Below are 14,225 nucleotides of genomic sequence, written 5' to 3'. Positions count from 1 at the left end.
CCCCTTTAAGAATGTTAAAATATTTTTTTTAAGAGCAGGCAGTAAGCAGGCAGTAGTCATACGGACTAGTGCCTGCTCTTAAAAATGAAATTGCAAAGTTTCATTTTTTCTTTTTAAACGCATCCTGTTTTCTTTTAAGGAAAACGGGCTGCATTCAAAAAGTAAAAAGATTGCTTTCTTAAAAAGCAATCACAAGCATGGTGGTCTGCTGACCTCATTGTACCACCATTTCTGTGATGGCTGTGTTACCTTGTGGGTCGGAAACTGCAACCTACCTCAATAATATGCATTAGGTAGGTCTATTTGCGACCTACTCGAAATTGCTAATGAAACTTAAGAGTTTCATACATTAGGAATAACGATTTCCGAATTGCGATCCAGAGAGAATATATTGATATCAAATTATGAATGTATTTTTGATTGCATGGAATCTGACAACATCCTTAATGATGCTTTGACAAGAACGATTATTATGCAATTGCTATTTTTTCCCCCCATAGAAACGTCGAGCAATGGATGTAAAGCAGATGAAGACCTTTGTTGCAGAGGAGCTAAAAGGGTTAAAGCAGGAGCACCGTCTACTTAGCTTACGTAAGAATCCATTGAATTAACAGTGATAAAACGAAAAATGTAACATTTGATGGGTAACTGCCCTCGTCCAAGAAATAAATCTGCATGATTTAAGTTGTGTTAGCTTTGATATACCAACAATTAAGCTCTAATTTGATAAATGCCACAACCTTTCAAGAAGTAATGTTCCTTCTCAAGACGTAATTTTTGTTTTGCAAGCACGCAGTATCTTTGCATTCTACCCTGATATTGGATAACTGAAATTGCGGCTGACACTGCTTCTGAAAAAGAATGGCATCAACAAGTGACATTTGAAACATCTCTCTGGGTTTTAAATTGGAGACCTCTCTCTGGGGTCTGTCGCTGGGCTCTATTAGTGATATGTTCTAGCAAAGGGCATGGTATCTGTTTGAGTACGCCTAGGGAATGGAACCAATATTTATTCAAATTGTTTAACTCTTCTCCCCCCCCCCCCCCCCCCCCCACCCGCTTAATAAGGGATAGCGAGATTTCCCTTGCTGTGAGGAAATGAGTTTGCTACAAAAAAAATAACCCTTGTGGCAATGCTTTTAATAGTTATTAGAATCAATTACAATAATACAATATTGTTGTGAAACCAACCTCATATAAATATTGTGTTTCTTGGATTTTAAACACATTTGATGGGGTGGTGTTCTCATTGTCATATGTGCTTTGTTGCTCACAGACATTTCCAGTTTACTCCCAGTTTGTAACACTTGGAGAACACATGCAGATGTGTTAAAAGTGGTTAAAAGTTAGTTTCACTGAGCCTTCCTCAGGACAATGTAGGCAATATCTTCTTGTAAGCACTTGAATTGTCATGGCTTACCTTTTGCCTGATTCCAGTATTCTTTATTAATGGCAGGCTGGACTATTGTGCCTCTTTCATTCCTTTTTGTTTCTTTATGAAATGCTATATCACTATTTAAGATACAGATGGCTGATGAAAATTTCTAACTGGCATGCTGGGCTTGATTATTCTTACAGCCATATGGAACTAAATCCCCAAATTTCTTATTTTGTATTATACATTTCTCTTAATGCGTCTGTCAGGGGACCCAGGGGTTTGGAGTTCTCCACGGTAACGTTGCCCCCGAATAAGAGTATGGGATGCTTGTAATTCTGTGGTATCTCTTCTTTTCTTTATTTAGCACAAAAACAAAGGTAAGGTGTTTTTAGGTTGGAAGAAGTCGTTTTCTGCTTTTCTCCGGGTTGGGACAGAAGTAATAGGAAGCCGCGGTTCTCCGTGGTCCTCCGGCGTCCGTGGGAAGCAAACACAATCACAACAAACCACTGGTCAGTGGAAGGACGGAACTATTACAATTAATTAAGGAAGGGACTGTGAGGGACCACCGAACAACGTCACCATGTGCACCCGACCTGCAGACTGAAAGTGGTGTTCACCCTCTAAGAGGTTTCCTTCCCCCCGTGTTTAGAGAAGCCCCGTATGCGATGACATACCTGCTCCAGCCACGCTCCTCCTGGAGAGTGGCGGGGCGAAGCGCGGTTCCATTGGCCTCCCGGTGTCTCTCTGTCCTCAGGAACCTTTGCTGGGATTCCCTGGCCTTCCATACTCCCAACGACTCGTCCGCTCCTCTTGCGTGCTCTCCTTGGTCCCACGGTCTCCCGCTGGCTGTCCGGCGCTGCTGTTTCCACAAGCGTCTTCTTCCGCTTTCTTTTCGGCGTCCTCCTCTGATTGGGTGGCAGAGGATGACTTCTCTCTGCCAAACTCCTCTTCCAGGACTCTCCACGATGTTTTAAAGGGTCCGTCTGCAGCCTGCTAATGGAGCATCAGTACTTCAGTTGCAGGGCATATCTGGGAAAACAAAGTCAGTGATTCCTGATCCCCACTGATCTCCCGACAGCATCTTTTATCTCCTGATTTTCTTTTGGGGGAAAATCAAAAGTATGCTTGCTTCTTTATCACTGAGCGTGCCTATTCCACTTTGAATGGACTGGATGGCTATTTCTTGAGTGTAGACACAATTGCCCCAATACTGATAAGTTAAAACACCCATTGTATGCTCCCCACTGTAAAATATATTAAGTTTCAAATTCTGCGTCCTCCTTCCACCCACATCATAAAAACAATCCAACACATTAGACTTTAAAAGTTTGTAATGGTCAATTAACATACACAAAATTGCTAATTACTAACTGTATCCGCAAATGAATCTGTATGAGTAGAGGATGCTTGCAATAACTCTCTACACAACCCCCCCACTCAGCCCAACAGTATCTTCTGTCCATCTTCCCACTGGACATCACCTACCTAAATAATCCATGAAAATGTGATATTGCTAGTAACCATACCTCTGTATACACTTACTTATCTCTTGTCCTGTGCCATATACATTATAACCAATTAAATGTCATTTCAGGGCTCTACGATAGGCTTTGTCTAGCATGAAACTCAATATAAATAAATAAATAAATGCAATTCTGAATACATTAGTATCATAATATACTATTTATTTAAATGTGATCACTATTATCCTTTTTAGATGTGCAGCAGAGAAATGTGTTTACTTGTGAAATTCGTTTTCAATAAGGGCAGCCTTCCACATTTGTGCTCTATGAATATCTTCCTAACTACCAGGCATGAACCAGGACCAATTTCTATTGAAAAAGTAAAAGTTTTATTTAAAAAAAATTGAATCGGAGATCAAAATAGGGAATATTGATCTCTGCTCCTTTAAATTTCTTAGCACCACAGTAGCAAACGTTATTCGTTTAATCGACGAATCTTATTCTGCTCTGATTAATGCTCACTCAATGGGAAAGATTCCTTTGTGCCTCACTAATTGTATTTTATTATACACTGAGGACATTTGCCTCCAGCTCAGAGTAGGATCTAACCTTCTCCCACTAATAATCTGGTTTAATGATTCTGGGCTGATTAGGACCTTGGTTAGTGGTCACGTTTCATGCCTGATAAAAGCAGGCTTTGGATCATTTCTGTGGATTTTAACAACCTACCTACTCAGTATTTCACACAGTCAGCTGGTTAGAAGGCTTTAATCTGCGGTATGAAAGTCCATCAGACCGACATAATGCACGTTACGGAACATCTTAACATTTTTCACACCTACACTCTTCCCAGAGACCTTTCTCACATTAAGGGACTCTGGACCCGATTTAGAGTTTAACAGACAGGTACTCTGTCACAATTGTGACAGATATTCCGTCCGCCTTATTATAAAGTCCATAAGATATAATGCACTTGTAAACACTTGTAATAAAGCAGATAGGATATTCGTATTGTTTGTAACGGAGTAACCCATCCACCAAACTATAAATTGGACCCTTTGGTTTTTTGAGAATCTGAGCACTCACTTAATTCAGTGCTGTCCTGTACCATGATCTGCTCAGTTTGTTCAGTGGTTTGGTAATTTGGACACCATTAATTGACTTTGGGTGAGCAAATAAAACTCTGCAACTACCTGTTTGAACTAATAGGAACTTTACAGCAACTGCATTTAAATAACTCTTTCAGTTTACCATCATATATCTTGCTTGACAGTATAATCTGTTTAGTTATTTGCTAACTTTAATTTATTTCAAGAAAAGGTATGCAATTACTGTAGTTTCTCCCTTTTCTAGGGTAAAGAGATATGATAGTGCACTCTGGTTTGGTCATTTTGCAATCTGAATGACTAGCAGGATGGAAATGCACATGTGGACTGGACAATGGCTGCTAAGGAATGTAACAAGGTAGTGTGTTGTCCTAAAGGTGCTAGTTGGTCAATAAAATGAACATCTATAAACCCCACAAACATTTTCCATTGTCCAAAAGTGTTTTACCTTCAGCCTTTTCCAGCTAAAAAGCTACCACTTCTCTGGAAAAGGAAGAGGCATGACTGCCTATTTGAAATTCATCTCTAATGCAGGAACCCAGGGAAAGATCACTAATCTCTTGTTGATGTACAATTTCTATCCAGCCATTGGCGTGGAATGCATATCACTGCTTGAGGCTCATAAACCTATCTTCTGGTAGGCAAACTTTATGTGCAATCTCTGCTGAGCTGCGTTCTTATGTTTGTACCCCAGTAATTACTAAAACGATGACTATCTCGTTAATGGCTTGAGTGGTGTCTCCTAAGCTGAAGGTAAAAATGAGAAACCATCACTAGGTCCAGGGGGGTCTGAAAACAGCTATTGGCCTATTACAATTTTTGGAAGACATGCTGTTGTTAAATGCAATGAGATGCTGAATTGCCATCAATCATACTTTCAACTGAGTTACGAAATAGAGTATGCCCTGGTTGTTGCTTGGGATTATATTCTCTTTCCGGCTAACTGTCTTCTCATTATACTAGAACCCTCAGCAATCTTTGACACTGTGAAGCAAACCCTTTGGTCTATCATTTCAAATCAGTGCGAGAAAGTGAGCAGAGCTTGAGGTGGTGCGATATATAAGACTAGAGCTTTTCATATCTTCCGTCCTTCCAGTTGTCTGTTGGGTATAACATGAGTCAGATGTATCTCTTCCTTTCCTTAATATTTCTATTGGACCTCTATTGGATTTGATGTGATGCCAGGGTCTGCATTTTCATTCCAACACTGATTTTTCCATGAAAGGTTTGAACTGGGTGGGTGAATCACTTGATAGCAGTGGGCTTAAGTTATAACATTTGCCACTCTTGGCCAGTCTGCACAATATTGACAAAAGAGTTCTAATGTGGCCATGTTCATGCTTGGAAAGGTTTGTTCAGCTTGACATAACAGGCTAAAATTACACGCCCTCATAAATACTTTTCCAAATTAAGTTCAACTGAATCAAAGCAACAAAGAGCTTGCTTCTCCTCTGTAATATATGTGTTGTTACTAGTAAGTATTATTGTCTTCTAAAGGATACTTCTAACCGCCATTGAATATCCTGCATTCACCACACTGGACATGTAGAATTATTTAGCTGTGCTCTTGCATGCCAGTAAGTGGCGTTGTGTGGCTTTACACTGACTCCATACTGCCCTGGAAGTGACGGAGTGGAGCTACATTTAAGCTCTGCCCCAGCATGCTGACATCAGCAGATGTCAGTCAAAGAGCCGCATAAAGTGTGCCTTTGGGGCATGGGCTCTGGACACAACTCTTAAATCGTGTGATAAATGCACCCGAACGTGATTTGAGACCAGGAGATGAAACGTTACATTGCCGCACACTAGCTGTTTTGGTCTTGGCACAGATCCTGCTCCAAGTTGCGAGCCTTGACCACATCCTGCCACACTGATTCCAAAGAGAAGCCATGACATTGTCAAGATGTTAGTGACGCTCAATTGTGGTCTCCTGCATTGAAACAGATTCCTCAGTTGGATCAGACATGCCTGAGTTTCCCAGGCCTTTGTCAGTCCTGCAGCAGATCATGGCCTTCAAAGAGGCCATGCTGCCAACTTTCAGTGCACTTCCAGCTCCCTCTGGCATGCCTATGGGCCCCACGGAACTGCAGGAGGCTGCTGTCGGGTTCCCTCTTGGCTGGTCCCTTTCAGGTGCTGTGTGTCCCCTGGGGACATGTTTCTGGCCCTGCATGGACTCCAGTAAAGATTTGCCAATCAATTCATGCCACACAAAATGACAGTGCCATTGCTATCAGCACCGGTGGATGATTTGGTGCAGACACCCTTCTCATATCCTGCATTGATGTCAGCTGAAGCTTAACCAATGTCGCATTATAAAATTATAAATGCGAAACAAGTTGTTATGCACCTTGAGTCTATCTCTGTGCCTTTAACACATCGTTCTTATCAGCAGAGGCTTGATTGTCTTTTTGGTTCTGACTGCATACAAGGATATTATTATTGATGATGGTGAGGGGAATGGCTTGGTCTCTACCTAATTACACTGAGTGTGCTCAAGACTTCCCCTGAGACAAAGCATGACTGCCCACACAGGCCACCAATGGAAGAAAGTACTTAATTTCCAGTGGTGGTTCATTGGTACTGAAACAAAAGATTTGACAGATATTAAACAGCCTGGGCAAGCAACATCTAAGCTCTTGGTCACATTTATTGATGTCCTTACAGATATTCTGATGGCTACCTGGTTGAAATCATGTTTTTGTCCGTCGATTAGCTGGCACGTGGCCAGGCGACGTGCTCCAACATTTATAACACCTTGGTAGAAATGAGAGGCTGGGAAGGGCCCACACCTGCATCTAAAGTAACTGTAAAACATAACAATTGGTGTGGTGTCCTTATGGTAAGAGCGTCTGGGGGAGGAGGGACGTGGCCAAAATGGCCAAGATGGGGGACGCACCTTGAAGGAGCTCTGACATAGACCCCAGTAATCCGCCAACATCCTACTGTGCATTGTAATACTGAGCCGCCTGAACTCCTCCCTGTGCCTTGCAAGTATCAGATTCAAAAAGAACAATTGATGGACAGAATGCAGAACAATGTCATCCCAGTACAGAGATCTGGGCCTAAATCCATTGTTTTTTTGCTCACCATGCCCCTTTTTTCTTTTCTTTTCAGTTTGGACCCAGCCATATGCAAATCAGTCTTGACCCTGCGCCCAATGGGAAAAGTGCAGCGCGAACTGCCAGGTCAGGTCCTCCCTGGACTGGAAACAAGCATCCTAGGACCAGTTTCGGGTTTTCAGCCCTCATCAGCCAGGATAGCTTGACTCCAGTGGCATGGAGACCACTGGACCCACATCTGGGCATACCCGTCCCACTCGGGGTAACAAATGCAAATAGAACAATTGATAGACAGAATGCAGAACAATGTCATACATTCACCCCAGTACAGAGATCTGGGCCTAAATCCATCGTTTTTTCGCTCACCATGCCAATCCTGGCTGATGAGGGATGAAACTCCGAAACCGGTCCTAGGATGCTTGTTTCCGGTCCAGGGAGGACCTGACTTGGCAGTTTGGGCTGGACTGTTCGCATGAGGCACAGGGTCAAGACTGATTTGCATATGGCCAGGTCTAAACTGGGGTGGCACAGTGAAAAAAAAAATGATGGATTTAACCCAGATCTGGGGGTGAATGTTTTGATTTGTTCTGCATTTCGTCCATCAATTGTGTGTCTTTTGCTTTCTCATTGCAAGTGTTAGAGGCATCGGTGCTGGACCCAGCTGCAGGCGCTTACCCCCCTATGGCAGACCCTGCAGCCATCCCACGCCGAACTGGGCCTACCTCATTGCCGGGACGGGACTCTGCCCGATTGGTGACACTACAGGTAGTAATCCCCGGTGACTGCAGGCAGGAACGTCAACGAGATCCGGTGGGGTACCGGGCCTGCTGAGAACGAGAGACCCGACTTGCTAGTCCTCCTTTTTGGGTTGACTGAAATCGACAGTAGCTGATAGTGAGAGTACCTGGTGGGCCTGCGAAGCTGGCAGCAGAAGGACCAAGCGGATCAAGAAGCTGAGAAATCGGGGGCGCATGATGGGCACAAGGCGACCCCCCCCCTCTCTATGTGACAGCAGAGGAGGGCCCGGTCCCAAATCGGTGGTAGTCTGGACTGGAGACGTGGCCTGCTGCCCCCTTGGAGGCTCCGGAGGCTGGAAGACGATGAGCAAGGTAGGGGGTGGGGCCGGGGAGTGCCGACATCAGCCCCATGCTACTGCGAGTCTGATGGGTGTCAGATGCTGCCGTGCTGCACCGGCGGCCCGCGTGAGAGCTGACAACTTAATTGAACAAAAAAAATAAAGAAACTCCTGCAGTCTAAGTCCGGTGCCCCCTTCCCCCTCCCTGCTACTGAGACACCGAGGTGCGGAGCCCCCGGTATATTAACTACTAGTCTGCCCGACAGGCCTTGTGGAGGGTGCTCTGTTCGGGCCCAGCACTGACTGAAGCTGCATGCCACTGGCTGTTGTGCTGAATATTCTCAGGGAGACCCTGGTGTCTACCCACACACATTAGGGCTAGAATCCTGGACACATAGTATAAATATTTTAAAGAGTAAAGTCATGGTTTTTAGCTATCAAGGATGTAAAATCAGAAAAAACTTGCATTGGTTCTTGGGAAAAGTGAAACTGTAAGTAGTTAAGTTTTATCCATATTTGGGAAAAATCTGTACAAACCGGTGCTCCGCTAGCAATCATATGGAACACTGTCAAGGCAAGGCAATTTCACAGGCCTTTGCAATTAATCGTTTGTACACACACTGCGGGAAAAGACACTTCACACATATTTTATCAGTCTAGAAAATAAAGATACCACCAGCACTGAGCTATGCTTGTGAACCAATAGACGCACAGGAGTGGGAAAAATTTGAGAAAGTGGAGGGGCAGATCTGACGCCAAATATGTAATTTGAATCGCGCTGCTTCTATTGCAGCAATTAGGCTTGAATTTGGCTTACTCTCCACTTATGTACTATCTATGGCTGCATGCTTAAGATGGAGCAATGCACTTTTAAATAGCTCCAAGAATTTGTTACGGGTAGCACTATACGGAGACATTTTTGTTAATATGAAAGAAAAGAGTGTTCTTTTAAAGAATTACCTAAAAGCCATAACAATGTTCGGCTTAGAAAAGGATAGTGCATCGGATCTTTGTAAACGGGCTTTGAAAATCAGAATTAAAAAAACAATCTATGGGGTTTCCCGTGAAAGAGACATTAAAATGTGCGCCGCAAATAGAAATAATGATTGTATTGTGGGGAGCAGTATTTGCAAAAAAAAACACAACCGTATGTTTTATGGAATCTTAAACATGGAGTACGCAGGGTCAATCTTTTAATCAGGCTGAATTTACTTCCTTTAAACAGGTGGACTAACGATCAAATATTTCCCTATATTGAGGCCATGCCTAACCCAAAACTTAGAAATATAATCTTGAAATTTAGAGTGGGCCTGAACCCATGCAACACTGATTGGAAGATAAAATCTGCTATGATGAATGAACAAGGTCTGTGCACATGTGGATTACAAGAAAAATGCAACGGCCCACATATTCTGTTGGTCTGCTTGTGGTTCTTAGAAGAACGGAAAACATTTTTGACACCCCTTTTTATTGTCTATGAAATTTTTAGTAGGGCTCAAGCGCTTAGCTTACTGGTAAATATGAGATTTTTAAATGTGACATGTGCAATGGGAAGATTTTTAATTGCTATACAGGAGGCGTTGAAGGAATTGATTATATAATTTAAAAGGGGCGGGCAGAAATGTGATGCTACCAATGTTTGGGAATACCCCTGGCCCTTGTTATTTATGGTGGATGTATAAATGTTTACCTAATGTATAAGTGATTTCTTCCCCCCGCTGATGATGAATTAGGTTCTCCCTATCGTCTGGTCGAGTTCCTTTTTTCGATTTTAGCAGGATTTTATTGTGTTTTATACTGTTTTATGGCTACAGGGTTTGTACAAATCAGATGTTAATTGTATGTATTGCAGCACTTTCTTTTTATGGCTATTTATGCCAAATAAAAATATAATAAACTATTCACTTCCTCTAAGAATTGTAACAGGAGCTTGGGAGGGCAACACTAGACAGGAAAGACTTTGTCATTTATGTAACTCCTGTATTCAAGACTTAAATCATGTCCTATTTGTCTGCCTCACATTACAACCAGTACGTCGTAGATACCTGAGGAATGTTTTTTTAAAGCATAATATCACCACAGCAGAAGAGGCCCGTAACTGTCTGCTGGCGCCCCTATCTGAACTTATGTGTTTGAAAATTTGTAGCTTTTTTAAAACAATTTTTAAATATATATTAGAGTAGTATTGAGTGATTCAATTTGTATGTTTCTGAGCACCTGCACTTTTTCAACTTTTCCCCTCTTCTGCTGTTAGCTAAGGAGTAAAGGATGCTGAATGTACGCATCCGAGCACGTGCACTTTTCCCACTCTTTCTGCTTCTAGTTTACGAGTACTGTATGCTGATTTACTATGTATGCATTTGCGCACTTGCACTTTACCAACCCTTTTTGCCGCTAGTTAGCAAGTACTGTATGCTGAAAATTGTTCTGCGAAGTTTAAATATTCTCACACTGCTATTACGCTGTTGGTTATCTTGTACTGTATAGTGAATTGACAAATTCCCTTATTTTACTCCATGGTTATGCTGCTTGTTATCTAGTACTGTATTGCACATTTTATTATATGGTTTTACTTTAGAAAGTTTTATAATAGCATTACATCATATTCTTCTTACAAGTCCGCAAGTATCCATCTATGATAATCTGATTTATTATGGCTCAATCCCCTTGGCGCTCGAAAGTTATAGAATGGGTCCCATTTAGAGGTTTTTCTGTGTTTTTAGATATGCTATGTTGAATTCAGTACTCCACTGTTTATCTGTATGGTGTGTAATGTTGATTTTTAGATGTTCTTTTATGTGGAACTCTTCGGAGTTCCAAATCATAATAAATAAACTGTAAACTGGACACATAGTACAAGGCAGGAAGAGGGGCTTCTAGGATACGCCCAGTCTGCGCCTGAGAGAGTGTTGAACACGCCTGCGGCTGCACCGAACAGTGCCATTGCCCCAGTATCTGTGGGGTACTGAGAGTTGATTGGGCCCCCCACTTTTGTTGCAACGCCATTTATGTGCCTGTAAGCCACATCCTTCTAGTAAGTAGGTGTGCAGGTTCAAAACTGTACACACGACTACTGGTAGAGGCATCTTGGGGAAAGATAAGATAGCTAAGCTCACATAATCCAACAAAATTGACAATTATACCCATTATACCCAGATTGTCGCTCCAATGGGGAACATGGGGGAGGCCCAGTCACTGGTCTGTATTTGATCCATCATCGTTCTTTAGCTCACTTCGCCACCCCAGTTTAGACCCAGCCATATGCAAATCAGTCATGACCCTGTCCCTCATGGGAACAGTCCAGCCTGAACTGCCAAGCCAGGTCTTCCCTGGACTTGAAACAAGCATCATGGGACCGGTTTCGGGGTAACACCCCTCATCAGCCAGGCTAGCTTGAATCCAGTGGCAAAGTGAGCAAGGGACCCATGTCTGGACAAACCCTGCCAACTTAGGACAAACAAAGCAAACCGGGTTGGATCCATCATCGTTCTTTAGCTCACTTTGCTACCCCAGTTCAGTGAATGTTAGACATTGTGCAGCATTCTGTCCGACAATTGTTCTTTTTGCATTTAAGAAGATCAAGAACAATCATGCTTAAGTAATCTTAGTCACCCCAGATTGGGCCAGGAGAGTTTGATATCTGTACCTACTGAGCATGATCTTCTGTTTTCTGATCAGGCTACCACTTAGGTAGGCAGCAGCAGGGGCAGGGTCCTCTATCCTAATCTACACAAGTTACACCTCCATGGGTGGAGTTTGAGCTAAGCCAATTAACTGCATTCAATTCACTGCCTAAATTGATGGATGTCATTCTTGGCTCTATCTTCCCTCCATGAAATCTTTTCATGCTGGGTGCTTGGACAAATTTGTAACCTGCTGTAGTGCCAAGGACACGGATCTATCGCAGGCAAAGCTGTTAAAGTTCTTGTAGTTTGTTTTGTCTTTAGCCCAACAAGGTCTTGCAGTGGTTACTGTAAATGGTTATTTGCCAATCCGCTACCTTTCCATGTTTGCCAGACCAACTGTCCATGTTTAAATCACCTAATGTAATGAGGTGTATTAAGGGTTTGACATGCATATTTTCTCCCAAACAGTTTCTGATGCCACAGCGGACCTTAACTTGGGCTTGAAATTCATTAAATGTGTGCTATTCAAGCTAATGTATTGCTACTCACTGCAAGCCTGAACTCAAAAACTATCTTCCTAATTACATCAGATTGTCACATGAATAAACTACAGGCACTTTCAGTGCAACTGCCCCACACCACCTTTTTCAGGACATATTAGTGCTGAGGAACCAGATGACCTTCTTACTGAAATTTGTCACTCTTTCCATGTTTGGCAATTAAGTCTACCAGCATGCTATGCTCCCACTCACCTCCAGAAAGAGGAGAGAATTCATCATTTACATTAATCGTATCAGAGACCATCAAGTATACAATCAGCTTTTTGTGTGTTTTTCTAGAGCAAAGAAACCGGGGGTTGTTCAGAAGAGGACCATGTCTAGTTGAACAGTTCTCTGCATTATGAGACATGCTAAGCACTTGCAAAGAAGCAGTCCCTGAAAGGTCTGAGAGCCCATTGCACCAGGTCTAATGCCACTACCACTGTGTTGGCACTGGGATTTTCTGGCCTTGATATCTGCTAAGCTGCGACATGGGTATAAGTGCATAGGTTCACAAAGCACTAAGTCCTTGACAGCCAGGCGTGATGGAAAGGACACTTTGCTTGCTTGGCTCTGCAATAGATTATGATCTGAGCACCACTCCACAAACCAACCATTTTTAAAGGTACTGCTTTGGCATCTAGTCGAAGGTGAGGAGTCTGTGGTTAGAAATATATATCAGAACCAGTTTATTACCTCCATTAGTACTCTTTCTGGTTGATTACTCTATCTGATCACAGATTTCTTTTCCCCATCTCCCTGTTCAGTGGTGTGGCCTCTTTGTAACATCTGAAAGGTCCCAATTTAGTACTCAAAACACTGTTACAAACAATTGTTCATGCTCTTCTTCTGAGGGCACAGAAAGGGAACAGACAAGCAACTGACATCAGTATGCAGTATGTAGTCATCACAGTGCCTCATGACTCCCATCTTCCGCCGCATGGGAGCACTGCTACAAAATTCTGTGGGTCCAGTTTGGTGCCAGAGAGACATTCTAAGGTAAGGAATCTGCGGCTAGATAAGAGTATCCACCAGAAAAAGCATTATCAAAGGTAAGCAACTAGTCCCTCTTTGCAATTGCTTACCAATGCAGTGCATTTGGGAGTATCACAGTGTCTGCTGCTATCTGGAAATATATCTGCATGACAAATAATGCTGACAAGAATACGTTTTTATGTCACTGGGATGATTTGCTTTTTTATAGTGCCTTTGCAAATAGCATGGCGGATGTTAACATTTTATTAAAGGTGCCATCATGAAATTAAACAAAATTACATTATTTGTACATGTACCTGGGACCCATTCAACTGAAACCAGAAAAAACAGCTTGATACATTTTTTGCACACAACTTCTGATTTATCAGAGAACTCTTGTTTATTATCCAGAATTAGCTCAGACTGGAGAATATTTGTTTATTAGATTGATGAGGAAGCTTTGTAAGATCAATAGTCATCTATTCTTTTCCACAGCCCTTTTCTACATTGTCATCACCCATCACCAGCACTTTCCTGCTTGCATCAAGATGTTTCCTCATGTTTTATAACCGCGTTTTTTGCTTTGGGGTTACAACGGGCTACAATTAGCACATTAACAGTACTGATTCCATCCATTCTATAGTACTAAAGTATTGCTTATGTATGATGTTTAGAAAATGGCAAATCCCAATATCTACGTTGCACCTTTGCTTATCAGACGTATAAGAACGCGTTTTTGTATTTGTAGATATTGGAGCCTGTGAATCTATCATGAAAAAGAAAACAAAGCAAGATTTCCAAGAGCTTCTTAGAACGGAACACTGTGAGTATATATAACTACCAGTTGGAAGTTCAAGGGAAGTTGATATGGCTATTTTATTTTCTTTGTTCCAATTTATCACCCAATGCAGGAACTCTCATTTAATTTCCTTTTATGTGACTAAAACTGTGCTTTGTGTGGAGCTCATATGGAGAAAGTGAAAGTTGATGAGGGTGAACATGTG

The 14,225-nt window shown here is 42.3% G+C and overlaps 1 protein-coding gene across 2 annotated transcripts in view; it reads left to right on the top strand.

Annotated features, from left to right (window-relative positions):
* Window positions 1–14,225, top strand: part of VPS33B (VPS33B late endosome and lysosome associated) — a 613,489-nt gene that overhangs the window by 335,270 nt on the left and 263,994 nt on the right. For both annotated transcript variants that reach the window (XR_014978823.1, XM_085644389.1), the window contains exons 14-15: window positions 501–591; window positions 13,970–14,044. Coding sequence is in view for 1 of the 2 variants with exons in the window: in XM_085644389.1 (XP_085500515.1) it covers window positions 501–591; window positions 13,970–14,044 (166 nt within the window). In the remaining variant the exon portion in view is untranslated. The remainder of the gene's footprint in view (window positions 1–500; window positions 592–13,969; window positions 14,045–14,225) is intronic.

The sequence above is a fragment of the Triturus cristatus genome, chromosome 3_1 (genome assembly GCF_964204655.1).
Source record: "Triturus cristatus chromosome 3_1, aTriCri1.1, whole genome shotgun sequence".
Lineage (NCBI taxonomy): Eukaryota > Metazoa > Chordata > Amphibia > Caudata > Salamandridae > Triturus > Triturus cristatus.
Note: the sequence above shows the minus strand (reverse complement) of the source record. Positions and strands in the feature narration are given on the sequence as shown.